Source organism: Pteropus alecto, unplaced genomic scaffold (genome assembly GCF_000325575.1).
Source record: "Pteropus alecto unplaced genomic scaffold, ASM32557v1 scaffold66, whole genome shotgun sequence".
NCBI classification, from domain to species: Eukaryota; Metazoa; Chordata; class Mammalia; order Chiroptera; family Pteropodidae; genus Pteropus; species Pteropus alecto.
The window spans coordinates 1,950,533-1,973,853 of NW_006438869.1; the positions used below are offsets into that span (position 1 = coordinate 1,950,533).

The following is a 23,321-nucleotide window of genomic DNA, read 5'->3' on the forward strand; positions in this document are numbered from 1 at the left end:
CATTACATTTTGTCTTTTTAAATATATATATAACTCAATCAGAGTCTTGGGTATCCACATTACAAAAATGGTGAGGCTAAAAATGATCCCTTTAGTTATCCTTATTCTACGTTAAATAATGACTCCACATCCAAATACCTCCACCTCTTAGAATCAAAATTACAGGTTATTTTAATATGCAAATCCAAATGCATATGTATATGCATGAAAAATACAATTGGCTATACACATTAAACTTCTGAATGGAATACAGATGGTCACAGAATAACATTTGTTTTCTCTAAAATATTTCATAATTCAGCTTGCTGTAATATATACTTAATATAACCAATTGAAAAGCATTGAATGTGTTTTTCTATTACTGCATAACTGGTTAACATGAACTGAATACCTTAAAACAATGTCCATTTTTTTAGTTAACAGTGTTGTAGGTTTTGTAAAGTTTTGGCATCACATGACTGGGTTCTCTATTCAGGGTCTTACAAGGTTATCATCAAAGTTTCTGCTGGGCTACCTTCCTTTCTAGAGGTTCTAGGGGATAATCTTCCAAGTTCATTCAGATTGTGAGCTGCAATCAGTTCCTTTTGGTCACAGGACTGAAGTCCTCTCCTCCTTCCTAGATTTAATTCAGGGATCATTATCAGCCTCTCAAAGTCATGCATTGCTACCCACAGAGCTCCCTTCACCTTGAAATCCAGCAAGAAATAATTTACCATGTGTCGAATCTCTCTAGCATTGAATTTATGACTTTCTTTGTTTCTGAGCTCTAAACCATCGTTATAAATCATCTTTGTAATCACCTCCATTGTCATCATCATCATCATCACCATCATCATCAGTCTTCCAAGAGTCAGGTCTTCTTTAGGTGGAATTTATAGGATAGGTCCAACCATGATTAGAATTCAATTTCTCTTCCATTATGTTCCATTATGGGAATCAAGGGATATGAGCAGACATCAATTTTGGTGTCCTTAAAATTTCAATAGCACTTGAGAAATCCCCACACCTCTGGCTGAAGGTTAAAACATTCTGTGGCAGGGAACTCTTAGAAAGGTTATCAGAGTCTAATCCCTAATGCTTGTTAAGTTCTAATGACTCCCAAGGAATGGACAGCTGGCCCAATCTGGACTTGTCAAGAAGGCAGTCACAAGGATGTGAGCCACCAGCTGAGTATCTGGATCCAGGGGAGGAGATAACCAGGCAAAAGGGGGAGGGTATTCTAGATGGAAGGGATCAGTTCGTCATAGGCACTGAGATGGAAAAGAGAGGTGTATCTGCAGAACCGCAGAAGTGGGAAAGGTCCCTCGCACACACGGTTCTGATTTATGAATCACGCAACTCGATCTCACACCACATGGAGCATGGATTTGTGCAGGTTGTAGGCAGAAGGATGAGTGTGACAAGGGCAAGAGCATGGGCAGGTCTTCAGAGCACGGAACTTACAGGAACAACCCAGGGGCCCCCAACCTAAGAGAGGACTGGATGGCTCTGAGGGCAGCCAGACCAAAACCTTGTTCACAGGCTTTGTCCTGTGGGACAGGGGTGAGCTAAGTAATCACACAGGCCAGAGGGTGGGAATGGGCTGTTAACAAGAGATATCTTACAGTCACCCTAAATGAAAGGCATCATCTGTATAAATAATGTTCCTGCCTCAGGTCTGGATGTTTCTGAGGAATCAGAGAGAAGGTATGAAATCAGACTTTCTAGTTGTAGGAAGGAAGAAGACATCAACAGCTTGGAAAAGGTCTGGCCTGGAAACAGAGTGAAGAAAAACAAAACAGGAAGGAGATAAGGGACAGGGGGGAACCTATAGCTGCCGTGAGAAGCATCAATAATTCCTTTGCAGAAAATGATAACAATTAGACGACCACTAATTGATGTGAATTCTGGAAGCTATGATATGCAATTGAGTCTTTAGAAACGTCTATAAAGAGTTAGATCACAATGGTCCCATTTGTAGCTACTTCTATCCCAGATACTAGGACGCAGAAGGAGACATCTCCAGATTCTTCCTCCTCCATATTCTCGGTGCCCTCATTCATGATGTGGTTGACTATTATAAAGCTGACTGTCACAAATGCATACTGATAACCTATTTTGAATAAGTTTAAACTATCAATGTGACTATAGAGAAGGAGGCGTTAGGATATAGCAGAAACAATTCCCTACCACCAAAGGCAGAAGAAAACCAAACTACGTTTCTCAGTCATTTTTACCACTTACATAAAAAAACCAGAAAATATTTGACTTTATTTCAATTCCTCTAAGAAACTCTCTTACCCCTCCCTAATATCCCCAAGAAGTATGAAACGTTCAAATTATTGCAGACTTCTTTACGTGTCCTCCTTTTTCAAAAACTGTTTATATTCTGTTTTTTATTTTATTTTTAAATACCCTTTTGATGTGCTAAATAGGTTAGCCTTTCATCTTTAATAAAGATTTAAATTTCCAAAGGTGCATTTTTGAAGCTGAGCAAACAACTAGGTTAAGACAAAAAAAATAAAAAAGAACACTGAAAGCTGTGTATCTGATTTTCTCCAGTGAAATATCTGTAAATCGCTTGTATTATTCAAATGCAGATTCACATATTAGAGATTTCCAAAGTACAAAATAATTAAGCTTGATGAAGACTGAAATTATAGAGGTATATGGAGGGGGAAATAATTAGGCAATGTCGCCGGCACTTAACACTATTATTTAATACACATTTAACAGAATTATTGAGTACGTATCATGAGCTGTGAGCTAGGGAATACAACGTATAGTGTAAAGAACCAAACATTTTCATGGGATTTTTCTATCTAATTTGGCAGCTCACGGATGTGCTCTATCCAAGACACGTGGGACCTAAGAAAAGAAATCAACTCCCATCAAATCAAATGTGGGAGGAGGAAAGGTTTTAAGAATTTAAAAGGTAATTCTATAGATGTCACATCTGTAATGCAGCCAGTCCTAATAACTAAACTGGTCTCTTTGACCTTCAAGAACAAAATGGTCCTGGTCTTCTGGGCTGTTCTCTGCCCACACAGATCCCTCCACTAGCACACAATCTATACGGCCACCATCCCCTAGTGCCCACCAGTGGACAGTGTCGCTTATTTTACATCCTCAAGAGGAAGAGCCCAGTATCTTAAAGGCTGGTCACTGAACGAATCACCCTTGGGTCAGATATCCATTTCTGATCCAATCAGAAGTGGGAATTAAGGCACAGGACACAACATGGTCCCCCAGACCTGCTCCTACCAGGGGCTAGGGGTGGGCAAAACAAAATGAAAGAGGTACAGCATGCTAAAATGTCACAGAGAAAGATGAGAGATGCAAATCGAAAAGGCAATCCAATCAATAGGAAAACAACTGATTTCAAAGCGAAATAGATATTAATTCCGTGGTGCTTATAAACCCAAAAAAACCCAACAGGCTTAGCTTCTGAGGAGGTATTCAACAATGACCAAAGTTTCTTCCAATATGTACATGAAATAATACAAATACAGACGTATAAATACTGTTTCTCCCTACCTTAGACTGACCACCTTCCACCAGTCAACCTTCTAAATACAATTTTAAGTGAACACAATTCACTTTTTCTTGTCCATCCTGATTCCGTTAATTTAGATGTTCAGAGAAGTCTCTGGTGAGTTTAAGAGATGACATTATACCTACTTGTCACCTCTTACAGCAGAGGTACTTGCATACAGAAGTGGATATGCTTCCACATATCCTAAGTAAGGCTTTGCAATTGGAAACGGTATTCATCCAAGTAAGTGACCGTCTAACAAAAAACTTGCAATGATTTTGATGGACAGGTTTACCAGTACTCCACAAAGAAAAAACAATGTTAAAAGATTAATGGCAGGTTTCCCACCGAAGAAACATTCCAACTACAAAATTACTCTCACAACAATGAATACTTTAGAGCAATGGATACATGATATTTTAAGTCATTTCTGACACAGGTAGTTAGGAGCCCACCCAACTCATGCTCCTGTTTCTGGAGAGCAGCTGGAGACCCCAGGACTAGAAATTCTTGCCCCCCTCCCATCTGGGAGAGGCAGGTGAGTGGTTCTCACCAATGGGCTGTGAGTATAGTGAGGCAGTTGACAATGAGGCCACAGGGGGTGGATGGCAGGGCTCTCAAGAGAGAAGCTGGGTCCTTACTCGCTGCATGAAGGAGGAGCAAAGAAGCAGCCCCGTGACCAGGACCCACCACCTCTACCTGTTGCATGAATGAGAAACAGATTTCTACTGTGTTAAGTTGCTATATTGTTGGAGTTTATTTGCAACAGTGACTACTGTTTCTTTTAAAGACACTTCCCTAAAAACGTAGTGTCAAAAACAAACATAGAACAAGATGACAGGAAAGTATAATGCATTTCTGAGAAATGAAAGTTGACTTATAAAGTTTTATTTATTTTTTTTCACACACTCACTTATATTTTTAAATATGAAAACAATCCTAAGGTGGATAAATTATTCTGTGGTCAAATGACTATATTTTGTTTTGTTTTGTTTTAAAATATTTGATCATCTCAAACCAACCCCTAATTGAATTATCATTCTATCTATGGATGTGAAATATTTTCCCACATGGGAATTGTATGTGTAGTTGATGCATGAGGAGCAATTTTATAATTTACCATGATATAGTGGGAAACAATATACGTTACATTGAAATGTTCTGTCTTTCATTTCTAGAACCTACAACTCTGGATCATTTAGGAAAAAAAAAAAATCCAAACTGAGACACTATGATGTGACATCTGATTGCCAGCAAGCAGACCGGATGCAAAACCTTCCTGTGTGGAAAATTATGCATCATTTGCTTTCGGGCTGGTGTTAATTTTGTTAAAAGAGTTTCGAGTACCAACCAGGCCATTCTGAACACCGTTTGAACATCTCATGTCAGGTCGGGTACGATCCCTTCCCCACATCTGAACGAACGCTCCAACCCCACCGCCAGGCTTCGAAGGAGAAGACAAACACTATCTACTCCCACCAGCAACGCAAAGCACAGAAGTGGACAAGGCGGGGCGCCCAGTACCTGATGCTGCTCATGCTGCCCGTCTCCGACCCCAGCTTGCATCGCTCCAGCTGGCTGGCTACGATTTGGCGTTCTGCCTCCAGCTCTCGAGTCAGTCTTTCAAACTGTAATTCCTAAAAGAAAGACACCCACATGATTAATTCTATCGTTCATCTAAAAAGTGGGATTCAGGCCAAAATGACAAGACGGTCAAGGGGAAAAATCTGATTTACCAAGATGCTAAATTTGAGCAGTGGAGGACGTCGCTGTGGAATCAAAGATGAATTTGAAGTTCAGACAGAGTTGGAACCTGAGTTTCCATCACAGTCATGGGACCGACTAGCCACAGGCCTTGAATAAGTTATTGAATCTAAGTATCAGTTTCATCATCTACAAAATGGGTTTATAATACTTATTTCATAAGATTGAGGTGAGGACTAAATGAGATATTTTCCATGAAAAATTAGCCTGAGCTATGTTTGGAAGGAGGCCAGCACCCAACAGATATTAATACCCTTGTCACACATTTAATAAAGAAATAACTCACTTTTCTATCAGTTGGAGTATCGTATTTATTTCCTACTGGACTTCTAGCTAATTTGATCCTTGTCTTATTTACATAATCTTACAACTACACTCCGTTATGCTTTAAATTTCAGTGGAATAGCCATGATACAGATGCTATCCTGTACAGTTACTAAGGGAATAACCTTTAAATTTTGCTATATCGCCTTTAAAAATGGCCAATTAAACCAATGACGAATACGTCTACAAAGCAGCCCGAAATCCACTGTTTCAGGATTAACTTTATTGAAAAATGATCCAACCTGTACACCAGTGATGGTAGCTTTGCAACTCCTGGGATTTGCACCATAGTTTAGCCTTTATATTTTACTTTCCTGTACCCTTAAGTTTTTAAATAAATGTAATTGCAGTAAAGCAAGTGTTTTAAACTAAAATTTTCAGGAAATAATTTTACAATGTCCCTTTTAACTTTAAAAAAATTATCTGCACGGTTATGTTTTGGAGACGGAAAAACAAGAATGTTGAAAAATGCTGAAAAATACGGAAACGTAGAGTTGAGGTCAGTTTTGGAAAACTAAAACTCCCAACATGGCCGGGATCGATCCGCCTTCCCAGAAAAGATGAGTTAACTTTACTCGCTACCCTGGGACGCTCTCAGGCGAGACCTTTAAAAGGTAGGCTCAAGTGTGTCCTCTATTTGTGTTAAAAATACCTTTGCTCTTTTCCATAAGAGCGGATTTTATTTTTTTATGTTGACATTATTTAGGGGATCTAAGTGAGAGACACTCCACACATGTGGGCTCAAATTTTCCCTTTAGGGGCTGAAACTGAAGAAGCATGTTGTTTGAGATCAAATTTTTATTCTTATATATTGTGATAGGCAGCAAAGGTTCTTTGTAAAGGCTCAATACCAAGACCTCTCCCGAATGCATTTTGTGCAGTTAAGCTTCCCTTCTTTCTTCGAGTTCGACTGCTTTCAGTAGGCAGTTTCTTTCCCCCAAAAAACAGCAAGTTTTAGTAGACTTGATATTTCCGAGCTTTATAATGTGTTTTATCTTAAATCTGTCTGCATAACAGGAAACCGACTCATTCATATTTTTGAGTCGATGACAGCTTAAAAAGGTAATACATGACGATAATATAAAATTCCTCATAGGTAGATAGATGTTCATTATTTATATCATTTAAGGGACCTGACTTGGCTACATGTTTGTTACGAATAGCACGAAAAGTGAGACAATGAAGCAATCTGCGTCATAAACCTTGGAGCTCCGTTAGCACAGCCCTCGGGTGAGCTTGCCGAAGGCTGTGGCTTCGCTACACTGTTCCTTCGCTTCAGTCTCATGGGAGGCGGATGACAAGAGACACTTTTTCATGAGCAAGCTCCTTCCAAACACATAGTTACCGCCCCTCACTTCGTGTAGGTCTGTATTTCCATCTGGCATTACTTTCCTTCTGTCTGAAAGGCTTCCTTTAATATTTTCTGTGATATGGTTCTTTTGGTGATGAATCCTTTCAACTGTTTACGTGCCTAACATCTTTATTTCGCCCTCATTTTTGAAGGACGTTTTTACTCCACTGTCCTCTCGCTTGCATTGTTTCTCACAAAAAAACCTACGATGTTCCGTATTGTTGTTTCTTTGTATATGTAGTGTCTTTTTTTCCCTCCGATTCCCTTACAGACTTTCTCTTTGTCACTGGTGCTGAACGGCTTGATTGTCATGTTCCTCGTGGTCATCTTCCACATGTTTCTTATGCTTCGGGTTCATTAGGTCTCCAATCTGTGGATTTATAGTTTCCCACAAATCTTGAAAATTTACAGCCATTAATTTCTTCAAAATATTTCTCTTCTCCGCTCTCTCTTCTTCTTCAGTGACTACAATTAAGTGTATGTTAATTTTATGTTGACATTGTCCCAAAGCTCATGGATTCTTTTCTCATTTTTATTAATTTGTTTCTCTCTCTTTGTATTTCTTTTGGGATCATTTCTATTGGGGGTGTCGAGCTAACCAGTCTTTTCTTCCGCAATGTCTAATCTACCATCGACCCCACTGAGTGTATCTCAGACACTGATGAATGAGTAAGTACAACACTTCCAGAAATTTCATTTGGGCCTTTTTTTTAATGGCTTCCATGTCTGTACTTAACATTTTGAACACATGGAATACACATATAAAAACTGTTTTGATGTCCTGATTCTAGCATCTGTGTCAGTTTTGACTGATTGATGTCTGTCCTCAGTGGACCTGATTTCTGGTCCTCTGAATGTGTGGTGATCTCTGAATATAAATCGTTGTGCTCTGGGTATCTTTGTATTCCGACAAATATCTTACGCTCTGTTCCGGGGCACAGTTAGTTACGTGGAGGCGATTTGATACATGTGAGTCTCGAATTTACTCCTTAAGGGTAACATAACAGCCTTTAGTGTGGGGGGCTAGTTACTCTGCACTGCCTAGGCAGGCACTTCGTCCTGCGAATTACGGGGTTTCCCAGTATAGCTGGTGGGTGCAGGCATATACCCCTGGTTGTGGTGTGAGCACCAGGGGCTATTTCCTCTCATCCTTCCAGATGGTTCTTCCCCTTTCCTTGCACATGGAGGCTGCTTAGTTCTCCACCAATTAGCAGAAGGGGACCTTTTGCAAATCTCAAGGTTTCTCCTTTTGATCACCTTCCTTCTATTTCGCTTTGCAGATTCTAGCCACCTTTACCCACCTAGATACTCAGTGCTGTCTCCACATCTCAAGCAGTCTCCTGGGCTCTGCCTGCATCTCTCTTCTTTGTACACTATCCTGAGGACACTCGCTCAAGCAATAAACTGGCTCACCGGCAGGGCTCGGCTTATTTGCTGTGTCTCTTAGGAATCACTGTCCTTCACTGCCTGAAGTTCAGTGTTTTGAAAGCTGGTGTTTCATATTTTTTGTCTGTTTGTTTTTCCGTTGTTCTTTCGGGTAGAAGGTATTTTCATGTCCAGTTACACTATCTTTGCCAAAAGCTGGAAGGTTTTAAGAATTAACAATTTTTTTCCTCATGTTTGTTAAATGCATGCTTTCCACTGTATGTAAAAATTTGCGCTAAGTGAAGTACTAACTAGTTAAGTACTTAAAGTTTTACACTTTAAAAGAAGATGTTTGCTATTATGGTATTAAAAATAAAGGTTACTTTTGGGTTGTTTCTTTTATTTGCCTGATAACTTTTTAATTGAAATGACATTTTCTTTATTAAGGAAACTGAATCAATGTGTTGCCTTTTTAAAATGGCCATTCAATAAATGTTTACTTTGTCATTGTGTATATGAAACAAGCTAGGATTTAAGTGAATTATCCCTCTGTGCTTCACTAAGGAGTATATAGTAAATGTCACATTCCTCAAGGAGCAAGGAAGTTTCGCTTCTTCATCTAAAATCTTATACTTTATTAATATAACATAAAACATAATAAAATTGGAGGCTAAAATTATTGAGCACTTACTGTTGAGTGCTTAGTGACTAGAATGGTATGTAAGGAGGACATTTTCCTGCTGGGCTGCTATTCTATCTAGTGTCTAGAGAAGTCCTGGCACATAGTAGGCACTTAATAAATACCTGTTAAGTCAATGTATGTGCACAGAGCTAAATGCTTAACATGTATCACCTTGTGTAAACTTCATAAAACTATTTCCTAGGTTCTGTTTTGTCTTCACTTTACAAAGATGTTAAGGTTATTCAGGTGAAAAGCTTAGCCTTGGCCAGAAAAGAAATTCTTCCTTCAAAAGAAGGAAAGAGAATGAGATCAAAGGTGATGTTTTAAGAGATCTGGACATAGAGAGTGGGGATGCTGAAGGAATTAATGAATAGTGGATGAACTAAATATCCCCAATACTTTCAATTCTTTTGTTTTAGAGACTATAGCAGTCCATTGATGTAGAGAACCTATGATGCCACGGTAAGCTATCATTAACATTCACACTAAGATTCATTATTTAAATGATTTTTATTTCTATGAAATCTAGAGAGCAGCTTCGGAAATGCCTTCCTGTATTACTGCTCACAGTACAGTTAAGTCCTACCTTACCCCACCGAAGAGCCTTAGGCTCATAGAGAGGTTTTCGTCACATCTCATCCCTGGGGTTCGGAACTCTGAGGACCCCAGCTGGTCCTGGTGTGGCATTATGCTTGGAGCTGATAACTTACCACCAGAATTGAAAACTAGTCTATGGCCATGCTACCCTGAACAAGCCCGATCCTGTCTGATCTTGGAAGTTAAGCAGGGTCGGGCCTGGTTAGTACTTGGATGGGAGACCACCTAGGAAGACCAGGTACTATAGGTGTAAAAAATAAGGGATTGTAAGTTGACAAGGTCCTTGAAATCGGTGAGGTCAACCAAGGGTTGCCTCGGTTAAAAAAAATTTTTTTTAAATAATAATTGAAAAATAAAGAGCTGAAACTGTGGTTCTCAAACTTGGGGCAGGCATCCTCACAACAACGAATGAGCTTCTGCTCCCCGGGGGTACCCAGACTGCGGTGTGGGCAGAGAGATGACATTCTTCCCGTGCTAACTCAGTTCAACCTTTGAAAGGCGGGAAGACCTCCCACGACCGAATAATTTCCTGGATTTCTCACAGACTTGGAGGTGGAAGGGCACGCTGCAGAGGGAGATTCCTGGCAAGCCCAGGTGGGTACCTAAGACATCAACTGAAAAAAACAAAAGTATGTGGATACACTTAGTAAAATTTGTACACTAGTCGTAAGTGACGATGGGGTATTAAATGAATTCAGTGAACATGAGACCGAAAAGAAAGAGGAGAAGAAAACTGAAGACATTTGAAAGTTATCTGGATTTGGAGGGGAGAAGGGGAAAGGGAAACTGGCAAAATAAAGAGAAGAATAATCACGGGGCAAAAGAACACCAGACTGACTTTCTCCTAGGCAGCGTCGGTGGCGAAGCGGTGATGTAAAACCAGCTATATCAAAAGTGATAAAAGCACAGGAGACAAAAGCCAAAATAAGCAAACAGGACTACACGAGACTAAAAGGCTGCCTGTTCTTCCAGCAAAAGAAACAGTCAACAGAGCGGAAAGCAACCTATGGAATAAAGGAAATATTTAAAAATGGTCAATTTCTAAAACACCTAAGAAACCCATACGACTCAATAGAAAACAACAGAAAAATGGGCAAAGTACTTGGATATACATTTCTCCAAGGAAGACATACAAATGGCCAACGGGTATATAAAAAAGTGCTTGACATCACTAATCACCAAGGAAATGCACATCATAACCACAATGAGATGTCACCTCATCCTTGTTAGGATGGCTGTCAAAAGAAACAAAAGATAACACGTTTGGCAAGGATGTGGAGGAACCGGACCCCTTCTGTGATGCTGGCGGAAAGGTGAAATGGTAGAGCCACCACGCAAAACCGTGTGGAGGTTCCGCAAACAATTAAAATCAGAACACACACGTGCGCACAGGAATGTTATTCGGTCTTAGAAAAACAGGGTAGCGTACTACCGCGATAAGCCGCGTAGACCTGGAAGACATCATACTAAGTGAAACAAGTCAATGACAGAAGCGCAAAACTTGCATGATGCCACTTAAATGAGGAATCAAAAACGAACTTGAAGCAGCAGAAAACGGAACGGCGGCTGCCGTGGCTGGGGAGTCGGGGCGTGGAGGGCTGGTGTTCGGTGGGTGTAAAGTTTCGATTACACGAGATGAACAAGTCCCGGAGATGTGCCATGTGACGCCGAGGCTATAGTGAGCAATGCAGGGCCGTGCGCTTAAAATTGCAACGGGATGTATTTCATATTAAGTGTTAGCATTACAAAAAAAAGAAAAGAAAAGAAAAGAAACAAAAAGAAAAGCAAAGGAGAACAAGACAACTAGTGGAGGTGATAATTATGTTTATTACCCTGATTGCAGTGACGGTTAGTGCAGGTGTAAGTATATATCCGAACTCGGCAAGTTGTATACATTAAATACAGGTGGCTTTTTATATCAAGTATACGCAGATAAAGTTCTTTTAAAAATATCTCGAAATGTTATGCCGAAATTGCCAGAAAGATTAGGATTTCACTGGAATTAAGAACAGTGGGTGGATTAGAGGACGTCTCACGGTAAAGGGAGTTTTAAGAAAAAGCAGAGTATAGTTAGATCTAAACCTCCCCATTACGTGGACACTGTCTTGCTCTAGAGATCGTAAAAATTTATAAAAGTGGTGAATATAAACACTAAATTTCATTAAAATTTACGAAGAGCCAGATTTAAATGACTTTCACTCCTAGAATCGCACATCATTGAGTCACATAATAGGTTAGGATTATAAGAACAATTATCACATAGTTTTGTAACTTCTTCCTAAAGAGACTAAATTAAAAATTAATTTGGTTCAATTAAATGATGTTTTTTAAATATTTTCAAATGGATAAAAGTGGTAAATCTTTTGTGGGGTCTTAGCTAACTCAGTAGGAAAACCGAAATCAGAAAACAGGTACTCACAGTTTCAAGAATTCCTTCGATAAGTATTTGATTTAATCTTGTGGCATAGCTTCAGCTGGGATCATACAAGCCAGATTTGAGAATTTGGAAAACCCTATTTAAATAGTGAATTTAGTAAAAATAGATTTGCCATGATTTCACTAATATGAAGAGAGGAAAAAGAGACTGGACGGAGGTGGAGAATGCAGAAGATGGATGATATGCTAGGTCCTGGGAGACAAGACGCTTCCTACAACACAGATCTGATTGCTAGAACCCAGAGACTTAAGATTCAAACTGACCATGACAGCTGGATGAAACAGGAAGGGGAACCCAAGGCTTATCCTGAGACCATCTGTGTGGACTATCCATGCTCAGGCATTGAGGAGTCTTTGTTAGCCTCCCCTGCAGGAGAAGGGAATACTGAAGACCAGCACCCATCCACAGACAAAATGGTGGTCCTGGGCAAAGTCTTCACGTACGCTAATGGACTGCTGGTAGGCTGGACGGTGAGAGCAGAAAGGGACATGAGACTCGACAGGTCTAATCATGATACTGAAGGCTCTGGGCTTCTCCTTGATAAGGCCTCACGGAACCGTTGGTCCACCTGCTGAGTTAAGTTGAATGAGAAAGGAAAATTTACTAATGAGCAATAGAAGGTATAAGTTCCCTTAATGGCTCACCATTCTAATCTCCACTTCTCAAAAGTATATAATACCATTATTTGTAATCCGATGATAATCAGCTTATACCTTCATTCCTGTGCTTTATGTATTTTATTATAACTACCTGTTCGAGCATTTGTAGTCCTCCTAGATTGTTAATTTCTTAAGGAAGGGGCTAGGTCCTAAGTTATCATGTTATAAGTGAGCAAAATGCATGATTTATCACTGGAGCTGGGTATGTGTTTGTTTATGAATGAATGACCCAAGTTCCTGGTGTCACAGCTTCCCGAATGGAACGGCCAAGTCATAGGCCATTCCATAATTTTTTCCAGAGAAGGTGTTTCATGATCGCGAATGCATATGAGGATACTTCTGCGGCACTTCAAGAAAATCGGTAGTTCTATGAAACATCTTTTCATCATGTTATTCTCGGAATTCATTACTCTAATCAACTTTAAGGGAAAAAACACGTGACTCCCATTTGACAGGGCTGTGAAAGATGTCTAGGTGATGCCTCTCGATTCAATTTCTTCCTTGCTTTTTTTCCCCTGTCTGATCATATACATAAACTACATGAATAAATATACAAAATGATATATGAAACAGCCATTTATACTTCTAACAGTATATGGGAAAATAACTGTCATTGTTGTTTTCACATCAAATCGTATATGCACAAATTGAAATGGTTCAAATGCTTCTCAAGTTTATTTGAAAAACAGCCACGATTCCTACCGTCTCACTTCCTCTTCTTCAGAGTCAGGTGCTTTTAACTCCGCTTTCTGATTTGTATTTCCGTATCTCTACTAACTTTCTCATATTATTATTCCTGGAACTTTTAATTATAAGCGTCATCAATTGAATTCCCACGATGAAATGTGAGGATTTAGCTCCCTCTCCCCATCTCCCATATACACATTTCCCATCTCCCCCCATCTCCCCCCATCTTCCCTGTAGAGCTAACCTGCGATCTTAGGTAGAACAATATCCTGATGTAAATCCTTCATAGTACGATTTCTTTAACACTAATATGCAACATTTTCTTTTTCCTAATTGAACAGCTTGCCTTTTTGTGTTCCTCTTGTTCGTTTGCTCAGTTGTCCACATAGTTATCACAAATCCGACCCAAAACTTCCCTTGATTTGTATAAACATCTCTCAGCATAAACACTAGAAATGTCCATTTCGGCTACCGAGGACTCTCCCGTGCCCTCCAGCCTGCTGTCACCCGACTTCCCTCACGGCTCTCACCCGGCCCTCCCTTCACTCCGTGCTGGGGGCACCCTCTTCCAAGCAGCCTCCCTGCTTCCTACACCTGTTGCCTTCATTTTCCTACATTATTTCCTTTTTCTCTGGTGAAAAATATCTTTTCAGTGAGAGAGAGAGAGAGAGAGCGTGCGCGAATGGGAGGCAGTTTTTAAGACCTTGCATGTCCGATATGTCTTTATTCTACGCTCACATGCAGTTCTTGCTATGGCTGAGAACAGAGAGAATTCTAGGTTAGAAATAACATTCTCTCAGAGTTTTGAGACACCGCTTCATGATCTGCTCCCTTCCCACGTTGCTGCCGAGAAATGTGCATCATTCTGAGTTTTTACTATATTTTTATGAAATCTGTTTTCGCTTCCTTCTGGAAAACTTGTGTCTTCTCTTGATCCCCAGTGTTCTCAAATTTGTTATGTGTCTTGACATAAATTTATTTTTAGACATTTTCTGGACATTTAGAGGGAACTTTTAATCTAGAAACTTACGTTGTTCAATCCTAGGCAGTTCTCTATTCTGCTGAAAGGAAAATTTATGCTTTTCTCTCCTTTGTTTTATATTTTTTATTCCTGCTCTTGTTTTTAACTCATCATTCAGATGTTAAAATCTATACCAGTTCTTAAGTTTCTTCTTTTAATCTTTTTCTCTTCTAGTTCTCAATCTTTTTACCTTTTGCTTTATTCTCTGTAAAGTTTCCTCATTTTAAACGTATAGGTCTCTAACGAGTGGTTCATTGTTGTTATTGCACTTTTAATTTCTAAGACCTATTTTTTCTCTTCTGAATATTTCTTTTAATTATCATCCAGTATTTATTTTGCAGATGTGAAAACATCTCCTTTCCCCCTCAATGATGTTAATGTTACGTTTCCTTCTGTCAGTATACTTCCTACTTTATAATGATTTTCTGTTTTAGAAGCTCTTTCATGTGATAGGCTCTCTCAAACACCCTGAGTTCCCTGGCAGTCTGCTCCTATGGAGGTGCGGGGAGAAAGCTGTCATACTCTCGGCAGGAAGTGGGGCTTGTTAGCTGTGCTCTCCAGGAGAAGCACTAGGCGTGTCCGTGCAGAACTCCCAGGGGGCTCTCTCAAGCTCCATCTTTGAATGTAAATATCTGGCAGCCCCAGTTGTGAAAACTGTGTAGGGTACAGGCTGGGGGCAGGGTGAAGGGGAGGGGCTCAAAATTCAGTAAGTAAAATTTCACTTTTTCCCACTCTCGACTTGTAGTACCCAGCTTGAAACACTCTTCCTTGAGTTGAGACTCTAGTTTCGTCCCCTGCAGAAGAAACTTCTAGTCTTTTGAGGGATGGGAATTTGGGGGTCAAACTGATATTTAAACAGATTTTCAGTTAATCTCCTGCTTCTAGTTATATTTCATGACTCATGTCCCCACTTCTACAAACTTTTGTAAGAGTTTCCTTAAAATTTTGGCTGTTTTTACTTTTCCTGCTGCTGAGAACTCCACTTTCTCTGGTATGAATTTACCACTTTATCGTCTATATTTTATCAGCTCTAAGATTCTTTTATACTTCAATATCTCTGGGCTTTCTCTCGAATTGGGATAACTTATATTTGGTAGCATGGGATAGTTTAATTAAAAGCATTTTGATTTCTTCATAGCACATGAAGTGACTATAATAGTTGATGGCCTCTCAATCTTAGTGAAATATAGCTCTTTATTCACACATTCTCTAGGTTTATGGGGTTAGCCCTTTGAAAAAGTGTCATTGGCATTCCGGTGAGAAAGGAAGAGTTAGTCCAAGGGTCACGTTCGCCTTCCTTACTTGGGAGTCAGGTCCTTTTCTAAAAGAATTTGGAAACATCTGAGAAAGGAACATGTGCTTAAGACTGAACCTGAAACGCCTCTGACCTTTGAACCATCTGCCAGAGGTGCTGAGCTAGAAGACCCTCGTTTGCAGTTGGTCCTCCTACTTCACCTCCAAGGAAAACCATACGCCACACCAGGTTCTGAGACCTCACTTTTGGAAGCAGCAATGCCAACACAATACAATCATGCCAGTTCTGTGTGAGATGAAAGAACAGAAGATCATTTCTACGATTTCTGTTCAGGCTCTAAGAGTCAATGATTTTACGGAATCTGACTTAGTGACTGTGCTAGCTCTTCCGGAGCAAAATGACTGTTCAAGTGTTTTGAAGTATTTTGTTATCATTGTTTAAACATTGTCCTCAGATGTCTTCTCTCTGGGAGAGGATCAGAGCCCAGGCCTGTGGTTGGTTCTATGTCCTCTGACTTGTGCCTCTACAAGAAGGATGAAAAGACCAGTTTTCTACTGTGTAGACAGATGGCTTTTGCTCCCTGGTGTCCCTCATCTCTGCATTCATCAAGGATTTGTACCATCGAGTGACCCTGGGTGACCTTTTTTTCCACATCACTTTTCACTCCCATTTAACATGAATGGGTTGACTTTATCAGCACAAACTCCTGGCTGCGTTGATTTCATCCCACTGAAACACATCGTAAAGCCAAATCTGAAGAGAAGGTTACACAAATGACAGGGTAATAACAGGAAGCCTACAGCAAAGTGTCTGGCAAATCTGGAAAGAGCAGACCATGATGTGGAAACGGAATGGAACAAATCAGTGTCAACTGTGAAGCTATGTAGACCTTGCCGAAGAGTCAAAAACAATGGCAAAGAGCTGTCTGCGGAAGGTCAGAAGACTGACAGATAAGTGTTTTTAAAAAGCCCGATGTCATTCTGGGTCACCTAGCAAGAGAGAAGATGACAGGAATCAGCACCCTGAAGCTGAATCATCAGCCCCTTTCCAGAAGTTTCAATAAAATGAAAATACAACAAAACACCTTTCTTTGACCAACTCCTTCGATCTGTAGGATTCCATCTGCTTTGTTCTGCCATTTTGTCTTGCCAGATGTGTTGTTACTCGAATAAAGCATATTTACTGTAGTTTATTTAATTCATATAAATGAGATAAAGACTCCACAGAATAAAGTAGGTTACAATTCCTGGTAGTTCAAGATGATGAAAAAACCCATTAGGTTAGACTTAAAAATTTAATAATACTACTATATTGGTGACTCTTAACTACATCTAGAGTTTCTTTTAATGCTTGGTACAGAACCCAGAACTATAGATTAAAAATGTATAGTACTTAGGTTCTGATATTTACATTTTGAAAACTTTCTACCAGTGGTTTTCATACCCCTATCTGCTTGGGAATGACTGTTTATGGCAATACTACATAATAATGGCAATCAATATTATAAGTATTTACTTATGATGTATCATACTCTGCTAAGGACTTGACATGCATTAACTTATCCATTTCTCGCACTGATCCAATAATGTAGGCATTTTATTGTCTGACATATCTCAGACTTAAAGATGTTAAGTAGATTCCCCAAAGAAATTAAGTAGATTCCTAGTTCTAGCTGGGAGTAGAACCAGGAAGTCAAACTCAAACTAACTCTTTAGAACCCCACTGCCTCAGAACTCTAGGACTACTTAGTATCACCATTTGAAGAGAGGCTATAGAGCCAAGAGCAATACAGACAAAATAATAACACAAATTTCTTTAATGAGGGATGACTGGGGCTTACCATTTCACACTCCTTTATTTTAGTATTCCTTCCCTTCCTAGAAATAAAATATTGGAATTATTATATCTAACCACAGAAGAATTATACTCATTGTACTGTTCAAGTTTACACTACAAGTGAAATTTCCCTTTCTAATAATGGCCCTTAATTTTAAGAGGGCCACTGCAAAACTCAGTTATAGCCAATGAAGGCAATGAGGATGCTGAGGCATGATGCTCCAATATCCCTGCCTATGTTTACTATGGTGAACATGCTTTACCTGGATAATAAAACATGTGGCAAGAGGAAGTACCAAAATGCTAGGTTCATGAAATCCACATTGAAAAAAACAAAAAAACAAAAAAAACTCAATTGTCAAGTTGATATTTTCATATACTTTTATGCTATTTCATTTGCATGGCAGAATAATTAACTTTCCCATGATTTCCCATCTTCTTAACATAAAATTTGCTAATAAATGTTACTGGTAACTCTTTGAGAGCTGAGCATCTTTCAGGACCAGCAGATGTCTCAAGTCTCTTCAGTGGCTCCAAAATTCCCAGAGTGTTCTAGAACTCATTAGGTCTTTGGTAATCAAAAATTTCGCCCAACTAGGTATGGGAACGTTGCTGCTCTTCAGGACTACAATATCAGGTTGCTCTGGCACATAAATGAAATGAAGAAAGAATATCACTTTCTTATTAACCGCAACCACGGCTGGAGACTGGGCCACCCATGCTTACTTGCCTGGAAGCAAACCACGAGTTGCAATTACCTTTGGAGTTATGATTACATTTGATTCAAAAGCAAAGACAGTGCTGCCTTTTTCATCCAAATCGATAGTACCCACCACACAGTCGGTGCCACATAAACATTTACGAAATGAAATAATCGTAGGGCAACAGATATTACGTGCAAAGCATTCTGCAAGGTGCTAAATGGCGCAGGTAGGAAAGACATGGGTACAAAATTAGTTCGGGTATGAATCCTGTGATGGCTACTTTACCTCTCAACCTGACTGGGCTAAGAAATGCCAAGATAGCTAGTAAAACGTTACTTCCTGGTGTGTCTGTGAGGGTGTTTCAAGAAGAGATTAACATTTGATCAGCAGGCTGAGTAAAGAAGACTGTCCTGTCACCAGTGCAGGTGGGCCCCACCCGGTCCCTTATGGGGCTGAAGAGAACAAAAGGCAGATGGAGGGCAAACTGCTCTCTCTGCTTGCGCTGAGACACTCATGGTCTCCGCCTGTTGGCATCAGCTCTCCTGGTTCTCTGGGCCTTCAAACTTGGACCTGGACTTACACTGTTGGCTCCCCTGGTTCTCAGCTCTTTGAGTTTGGTCTGTAACAACACCAGCAGCTTTCCTGGGCCTCTAGCTTGCAGATTGTGGGACTTCTCCCCCTCTCTAGCTGCCTGATCCATCCCTCATAATCAATCTCCAGCAGCTTTCCTGGGCCTCTAGCTTGCAGGTGGCAGATTGTGGGACTTCTCCCCATCTCTAGCTGCCTGATCCATCCCTCATAATCAATCTCTTTCTCTATTTATCCTATTGAGTCTTTTCCTCTGGAGAACCCTGACTAACGCAGATCCAGTTGAGAGTTTTTAAGTGTAGTAAAAGAGTGGAAATCTGTGCATCATTAATTAGCATATAAAGTAAAATGCAAAGTCATCATGAGAGAGACATAAATGAATTGGAAAGATGACATCCAGTCAGGGAAGATGGAAGGGGTGGGGCGAAGGAAGAAATCAAAGCCAATGACACATGCAGAAGGGAGGGTTTGAGGTGTACAATGAGTTTACTATTCGACTGCGTTAGAGGGTGGAGGGAAAGCATGGCAGATGGAAGAAGCAGCATGAGTTAAGGCACAGAATTAGGCAAATATAGAATGCATGTATGTGTTTCAGGGAGCAATTAGGGTTCAGTTTGATTGTAGTATAGAGCCAGATTGAATACCAAGCAAATTAGATGGGAAGTTTTGACTTAAGTAAAAGGTTACTATTCAACAATGATCCGATTTTCCTCATATATTTAATGTGATGCACTATCTCGCCTATGTCTATATTCCAAGTAAGAAACCCTTTGAGATTCTATTGAAGTCATTTGTTTCACTGACAATGGTTAATATAATTTAACTGTTTTTTGGCATCTGAAGGTCAATGGTGTTAACATGGACCCTTTACTACATTACAAGGATATTGTATGGTAAGGGCATCAGTGTGCCTGTCCCTAAACGTCCCTGTCAACTGCAGAGCTTTTTCATAATTAGGAGGACACAGTAAGTCCTCTGGCATTGTGGACACAGACAACTATTGACTCCTACAACCAAAGAAACAGTCTCATTTCTCTTCTGCTTCATTTATATTGTTGACAGTTCTTTCTAGTGATTTTTTTGTGCATGTATCTTTCAGAGTTCCTGTTCCTCACTGCCTCCGAAGTGGTTTTTAATTGCCACTGTCACATCTACTGCTGACTGAGGGGCCTGAGGTTACCATAAGGCTGACATCAGGTAAAGGGGAGTTGTTACATTTGTATCCTAATATGGTATAGTGGTTTTAGTACTTGTATGATAACAGTTGTATTGTTACTCTAATTATTATATCTTCAAATGACCCAGTAGAAGATTTTGGATATGAAATAATCCACTTGTGTAAAGAGGAGGGAACTGACAATCAGAGCGGGTAAGTGACTAATTGAAGATTACTCAGCTAATGATATGGCAGAGACAAAAACACAGTGACAGCCACAGCAGTGGTCTTTCCTATTCTTGCTAAGGTATGGAAATGTACATGTGCATGTCAACCCTTGTGTTTCATCTTTGAAATCTATTCCTCCACTGCTTAGGTGGCGACATATTCGAAACGTAAACATTCTTACATTAACTTGCTTAAGTCCAAATGGGACAAGAGGATTTGATTCTACTTTTCATTTCCTAGAACACTACGTATTCAAATAAAAAATACCCTCTTTACTAAAGTAGCTTCATGACTCGAATGTTTCGGTGTGATCCGTTCTCAGATCAACTTCAAAAGAATGAATTTAAACCTATTTCCAAGCTGCGAAGGTTTGTTTCCTTTCATTTTTTTTTTTTTCCATTTTGAAATTCCTCTGCTGGGAATGGATTACAAACAGCCTAACAAGAGTTTTATCCATATTTGCATCCCGATAATCAAAGGAGAACTTGCAGGAATGTAGCACTGATGAATACACCACTGTTGAAATAGTTTATACGTGTCGGAGCAAAATGAACTGTGACCAATAAATTGCTTCTATAGTCATCATCCTTCCACATCTCCCCAATATGTAGAACTGTCTTAATGGATGTGCATTATCAAGTCTGCGGGCTTATTTTCAGTCATAAAGAATAGTGTACCAGATGCTCCTGGTACACTGAATTTGTCACACTGTAGACAAGCTAACATCATTATGTGAGACCACAGGGGAAAGAATAAAAGATTCACATTTAATCCATATTAACTACCAGGAGACCCATCAAGGCAGTTGGGCTAGCTCATGATACAGCAGCTTCTAGCAAATTAGCAGCCCATAACAACTTAGTTATAATGAGCTGCAAGATCTTACACCATAAGCTCGAATCCATTAAAGTGAATTCTAGTACATGAATTCATGTACTGAGTATAACCTTAACATCTGTCTGTGCTTAGCCAATATTTTGTTTATGCCTTCTTAGGAACAACCAAATTATTCTCATGTCCCCTGAAACGAGGGGTTGTGACTTCCATCAACTGCAGCTTTACCTGATAGAGAAGGCAGAGCTGATCAACACCCGCCTCCCTGGCTGCAGAGCTGGGCAGCAAGCTGTTCGTGACTCTAGCGGCTGTTTTTTACATTTTAGGCCAATTTTCTCCCAAACAATTTTCTTTTGCTATTCGAGTGGGACAAGCGATACTCTAATCAGAAATTAAACAGTCAAAAAGACATGCATATCTAATAAATATTGTAGAACTTGTATGTAGTTAAGCTAAATAACTGAAATCAAATCCTACTAGACTCAGCCTGCAGAACCTTTCTATTTTAATAAACTTAGGCCATTTTTTCATCTGTAAAAAAGCAATGTCCTCCTTCTCTCCCCACGGTGAAGGGGATACTCTTAGGGATTCAGGACATAATAATATTAACAATATCACTATTATAATAATTATTTGTTTTACATGTGAGGAAACAGGAATAGATTATCCATGGTTAATTGGTTGCTAAGTTAAAGAAACAGTGAATATATTGTTTACGTTATTTCCATGGAGTTTTAGGTACAGGATGAATAAATAGTTATATGAACAATTTAACTTCCCAATTCTCGTTATGTCTTACACAGAGTGTGTACATGAATCACCTGGGCAGCGTTTTCAAAATTTGCATCCCTCTTCTTACTTCCAGAAACCTCAGCATGCATGAAAATGGATGCTGCAAATATCATGATGGGCTTCTTAGGTTTTGACACACCTCAACTGCATCGAGTTCTAATCAATCTAGACATCACGCCTTAAAAGCTCGCAATAAGGAAACAAACAAACACATACAAAAATCCCAAAGCCAAAAGAAATAACAAACAAAGAACGAAAAAAGAAGGAATTAGGAGACAGTGACGTCACTACACCTTTTGGCACTGCATTTCCATTGACCAATTTTCTAGTAACAGCGTCAAGCACAGGGAAGTAACACCTGCCGTGAACTTTCTGAAAATCAGCTGCATCCGTCAGTGCCGGCTGCACACTCGTGTCTAACTTTAAGCCCCTTTTAGAAATCTGTGACTATCCGCATTGTTCTAAGTCAAACAACACCTTACCAAGAGATAAGTAAAGGTCTACAGTACAGGCACATCTGCTCATGAACTTGATCCAATGAAATGTTGTTCTGAATATGAAAGAGTAGGTTACCACGTACTTTAAAAGTGACCTCACACTGCACCTGTGCCACGATGTGATGCCACACTGTTCTTACGGAGAAAAAGTTACGCACAAAGCACGCCCACATTTTCTCAAAATCCTACAACAGGAGTGTACTGGGTCCAACAGAAAATGCAGCCTCTGACTCCCAGGCTCCTATTTTTTCCCCACTATACCACAGCTCAGGGGCTTATTTCATACCTGGTTAAATACACTAAGAATTTTGTCTCCAATAAAAACTCACATATTCTCAAAGTTTCCCTAAAACATCGACATTACTTACAAACAAGGATGGTAAGAGAGTTGCCTGGCTTCCTTTACAAAACGGAAGGGAACTTGTCAGGTCTCGTTAAGACGGATGTGGCACCTATGTCACCATAAGGTCCTCTACCCCAAGACCGCTGGTCTTTGGAAAGGAACAGTAGTGACAGTTATAATAGTCCTTGATTTGTCTTCTCGTTCTTACTAGAATAACAGCTCTGTGAAGGCAGTGGCTTTGCATCTCTTCGTTCCCGGCTTTTAGAACAAGGCCTGGGTAGAAGCTCAGTAAGTAGTGTTGTGATAATGACTATGCTATGCCATTGAACTTAAAACATCCTCATGAGATGCTGTGGAAAAGCATCCATCCACAGACTTACCGAATAGAGTGAAATGAGCCACAAGGCTGTATAACAAAACAAGCAACCCGATGGCCGCAAATGAAAGCAGTAAGGACAGAATGAAGGGAAAGGACATCGTAAGATCAGGCCTTGACCCGCACGTCCAGCCTTCATTCTCTGCTCACTGACCGGCCCATCCTGCATCCGGGCTAACAGTACTTCTCCTCAGTCTGCCTATCTCCCTCCCTATCACATGTGTACACGCACAAATACAGCATGACGGACAGCAGGCCTGGAAACATACAAGATTCAGACGAATCACGTGCACTGACCCCCTCGAACCCTT

General features: G+C 40.0%; 1 protein-coding gene and 1 pseudogene across 2 annotated transcripts in view; one reads left to right on the plus strand and one right to left on the minus strand.

Moving 5' to 3' along the window:
- Window positions 1-23,321, minus strand: part of CTNND2 (catenin delta 2) — a 651,480-nt gene that overhangs the window by 499,715 nt on the left and 128,444 nt on the right. For both annotated transcript variants that reach the window (XM_006915865.1, XM_006915864.1), the window contains exon 2: window positions 5,039-5,151. Coding sequence is in view for 1 of the 2 variants with exons in the window: in XM_006915864.1 (XP_006915926.1) it covers window positions 5,039-5,052 (14 nt within the window). In the remaining variant the exon portion in view is untranslated. The remainder of the gene's footprint in view (window positions 1-5,038; window positions 5,152-23,321) is intronic.
- Window positions 9,729-9,847, plus strand: LOC112483005 (annotated as a pseudogene).